This window comes from Priapulus caudatus, unplaced genomic scaffold (genome assembly GCF_000485595.1).
Source record: "Priapulus caudatus unplaced genomic scaffold, Priapulus_caudatus-5.0.1 Scaffold1460, whole genome shotgun sequence".
Taxonomy (NCBI): Eukaryota; Metazoa; Priapulida; class Priapulimorpha; order Priapulimorphida; family Priapulidae; genus Priapulus; species Priapulus caudatus.
Genome location: NW_014578521.1, coordinates 37123 through 41705, shown reverse-complemented (window position 1 = coordinate 41705; position 4583 = coordinate 37123). Strand labels below are relative to the sequence as shown.

The window sequence follows — 4583 nt, the reverse complement described above, 5'->3', positions numbered from 1 at the left end:
CTGAGCTATATACTGAACTATGTTTCCTGAGCTATATACTGAACTATGTACCCTAAGCTATATACTGAACTACTATGTTCCCTGAGCTATATACTGAACTATGTTCCCTAAGCTATATACTGAACTACTATGTTCCCTAAGCTATATACTGAACTACTATGTTCCTCACCTGATATTGATAGTTCTTGCTGTCTGGTCGATTTGTTTCCACGATGCCGCTGACTTTGTCGATCTTACAATGCAGCCGACCCTGGGCAATAAACCGCGACAGTTCCCTGCGGGGTAATCAAATCAGGAGCGTTATTCACTAACACAAGCAACGCAAACGAGCATGACCTAACACGCATTACACGCTTGTTTATCCCCGAGGTTCCGTCACACAAAGAAGGCATACAAACTATCTGACGTCTCTATTTACAAACTTCTAACGCGCTGGAATCGTGACACAAGACCAGGAGAGGCGTTATGAAACACTAGCTCATTTATTTATGGGTCTTGTCACCTCCTGCCATCTGGTGACAATCCAAAGCAACTTTAGTCAACTTGACCGAGACAGCTATATACAGCAGTTGTAGAGGCTGTTGCTAACAGATCGATTACTTGTATTTATCATAGATTAAAGAGAGAAAGAGAGAGCGTGTGAGAGAGAGAGAGAGAGAGAGAGAGAGTGAGAGAGAGAAGAGAGAGAGACAGAAGAGAGAGAGAGAGAGAGAGAGCGACGGGCGACCGCTAAGGACACGTAGACTGAGTAGAATGGGAACCGCGACCAAGAAGCCGCGACGATGAGCTGGGAAGATAACGAACCAGAAGCGAGAGGAGGAGGGAGAGAAGAGCAGGGAGAAAGCGTGACAGCAGATTAAGAGAGAAGAGACATGAAGAAAAAGAGAGAGAGAGAGAGAAGAAAGAGACAGAGATAGAGAAAGAAAAGAAAGAAAACGAGAGAGAGAGATCTAGAGAAAGAAAAAGAAAGAAAGAGAAAGAGAGACAGAGAGAGAGAAGAGATAGAGAATAAAAGAAAGAAAGAGAGAGAGAGAGAGCAGCCGAGAGAGAGAGAGATAAGAGCAAAAAACCAAGAACAGAAGAGGCCGAGAGAGAGAGAGGAACAGAAGAAGAGACAAGAGATAAGAAAGAAAGAAAAGAGAAAGAAGAGAGAGAGAGTGCCGCGATACGAGCGACAGACAGAAGGTGAAGGAGATGTACACGAACGCTCACATTGTCGCATGAAGTTGACGGACACGCCGAACAGCGTCGGCCATGTAGCTGAGGGTGAGGCTGCGGTAGGACTCCAGCAGCGTGCGTACGCTGAGCACGCATCCTCGCACGGTAGTAGCGAAGGCGGGTGAAGTGCCGTTTAGTACCTCATGCCCATCGGCCCTACATCTAACAGCTGTCAGGCCAAGCATCAGTGCAGCCAGGAACATCGGTTTTATCTTAATGTGATCACCCGTCACCTGTAAATAGTAAATTAAATATAAAAAATATTGCCAACTTTTTCCCACAAAATATATAGTTATTTCTGTTCACTGTTATTAATGGATTAGTATATTTCCCTGTCATGTATATCTTCCTGTTTTACCTATAGTTGTTTTATGTTGATCACTCCACTCGTGACTCGATACATTAGCCCATTAGTCACATGCATATTATAATGTTGTGGATAACATTAATATTGCCAAATCGGATCCAGTGTTTTTTGGATTTTTAAGCTAGTTGCACGAAACCAATTCTTATTTCTTAGGTAGGAATTTGACGATGCGTTTAGACTCCCGTTAGTTCTTATACTTTGTACATGTAAAAAAATGGTAAACGATTGCATTTTACAAATTTACCATAGAAAATTCGTGGACGTAGTGCAATTTAATAACATCAGTTGTTCATGGGTACAATCCTTACAGCCGCGACAAAGGCATCAAACGCTAAATTTTCTCATAGTAACTGGAGACTAGCAAATACGACTTTGTGTCATGCATAATGCACAACTAACCTATGACCAAAGAGAGAACTCTAGTGTCTTCGCGCATTACTGCGCTCTGCTTATAAAATGGTATATTGAACCATACCTCGAATGTTGTTCAAATTCTCCGATGTATTGTTGACAGTTTCGCGTTGCCTCCCAAGCAACCGTGCAGCGGCCCGCGGTACAGCGTAGCGGGTGTAGGCAAAAGATAGAAAACACGTGACGTCACCTAACGACTTCGAGGCAAAATTGTTTGGCACCAGTCGGCGTTGGGCGCCCAATATCCATTTTCTCAACCTCTTTTTCTTGTGGTTATTAAGCAAACGCGCAGTGAAATGGGAGGAACTAGAGTTTATTTTGTCATAAGGTAGTGTGATTATGCATGCCACGAAGTATTTGCTAGTCTAGTACTGGAGAAATTAGCGTTTGGATGCGCATTGTGCGGCTTTAAATTATTTACCTTGACAGTTTCAGCTGTCGTTCTGACAGCCATCTTCAGAACTTCAGAATTCGTCACACTGTGTGACTTGTTCGTCACACTTCGTTCAACAACTGTGACGAATTCTGAAGTTCTGAAGATGGCTGTCAGAACGACAGCTGAAATAACTGTCAAGGTAAACAATTTAAGGATTTAACCATGAACAATGATGTTATTAATGTTTTAAGAGAAATCCGACTATGAACTTTCAAAATATGGGAGTTAGTTTAGTAAGTTTACACACAATGGAGAATCGCGAGTGACAGAAAGCACGTGCAGCAGACAGAATGAATCACCCTGACCCACTCATCAATCTCAAACAACACCTGCATACATTGTAACAAGACATGTGGATCCAGGATTCGCCTCGTCAGTCATCCCGAGGACCCACAGACATCCATAGCCTTCCCATGCGAGACAATCATCCTCAAACTCGAGGGATAGCCGATGAAGATGATGAGTTCACACACATATCAGCGTCGGTATACTTGCAACCCAGTCCCCCACACTAGCAGCCTTCCCCCTCCTCCTGCCCTGTGTGTCTCCGATCTGCTTCGAGTCGGACCGGCTAATTTTTAGTGGTTTCTACTATAGGTTATATTGTAGAAATAAAAGTTTTTTTTTAAATCGGGACCAGCTGGGGTTGTTCACACTTACTACTATAGGTTATATTGTAGAAATGAAAGTTTTTTTTAAAATCGGGACCAGCTAGGGTTGTTCACACTTACTACTATAGGTTATATTGTAGAAATGGAAGTTTTTTTAAAATCGGGACCAGCTGGGGTTGTTCACACTTACTACTATAGGTTATATTGTAGAAATGGAAGTTTTTTTTAAATCGGGACCAGCTAGGGTTGTTCACACTTACTACTATAGGTTATATTGTAGAAATGGATATGTTTTTTTAAAATCGGGACCAGCTGGGGTTGTTCACACTTATTACATTGCTAAGATATAAATATAAATCTACTAAATAACTCTACTACCCGTCTAAAGAGTATCACGTGCCGCAAACGAGAAAAGAAAAACTGGCCCGTCTTTCGCCCGACCCCCAAAGTACCGGGCTGAATACCTTAAAGGGGAGACGTGGTTTCTGCTATCTCATGTATCGAATATATCAGTGGTGGGCAAACTTCTCAAAGCGAGGGCCGCATCAGTGGGCCATAAAAAGTCAAAGGGCCGCACCTTTTAAAATCGGGCGGTGCGCTCTAAGATAATACGTGCGTTTCGCCTCAAGGGCGCCATCTCTGGACCATAATTAGCTGAAATGGCGTTGCAGAGCGAACCAGAGACAATAGAACACTAATCTGTATGACACTTAAAAAGTCAGCCTCGGTTCAAGCACAAACATGTTGACTTTCACAAAAATTTATTGATTTAAAAAAAATTTATTTTTTATTTTTTATTTGCTGTAGGCTTCCGCGGGCCGCACAGAACCCCGTAGAGGGCCGCATGCGGCCCGCGGGCCGCAGTTTGCCCACCCGTGGAATATATAGTTCCCACACATATCAGTGTCGGAAGCCGCAACCCGTCCGCCCTGCTTTGTGCTATCGCATGCACTCACCTAAGGACTTGAAGAACTTGTCGTACTGGCAGTTGTAGAGTGAGAAGAGTAGGAGTCTGGTGTCCGGCAGACCGTGGAGTACTTCCAAGATCTCTGCGCCTTTCACAACCTGCAGACAGCGAGAGGAGTGCGTGCTACTTCAGTAACGGTAGCAGAGACGGAGTACATGCCTCAGTAACGACAGAAAAGACAAGAGGCAGAGATAGAGAGATTACGAGCTACGGGAACCGATACATCGCTGGGGATGAGCTAGGCCAATGCATCCCTAACGGATACATGAACAAGTGCCTTAACTCTGAGGTAGGAAAGACGGCGTCATAATACAAGCTACCAGCATCGATACAACGATGGATATAAGCATAGTGATTATATATTATATTTACTTATATAATAAAAATTATATTTATTTTATTATTATAATGAATATTATGCATATTTATTAGATATAAACGTACTGATGCATCCCTAACGGATACATGGACAAGTGCCTTAAAGGGACAGTAGCCTCTAGGATTTTACTGCATACAACTGTACTTACTGTATAACAAATCGTCTATACCCACATGTATTTGTCACCAGATACT

The 4583-nt window shown here is 42.9% G+C and overlaps 1 protein-coding gene across 1 annotated transcript in view; it reads right to left on the bottom strand.

Annotated features, from left to right (window-relative positions):
* Window positions 1–136: 136 nt before the first annotated feature.
* LOC106816709 (26S proteasome non-ATPase regulatory subunit 6-like) overlaps window positions 137–4583 on the bottom strand; it is a 10782-nt gene continuing 6335 nt past the window's right edge. The window contains 6 exon segments of the mRNA XM_014821328.1: window positions 137–275; window positions 1203–1243; window positions 1245–1451; window positions 2445–2539; window positions 4000–4108; window positions 4455–4464. Of these exon segments, the coding sequence (XP_014676814.1) occupies window positions 137–275; window positions 1203–1243; window positions 1245–1451; window positions 2445–2539; window positions 4000–4108; window positions 4455–4464 (601 nt within the window).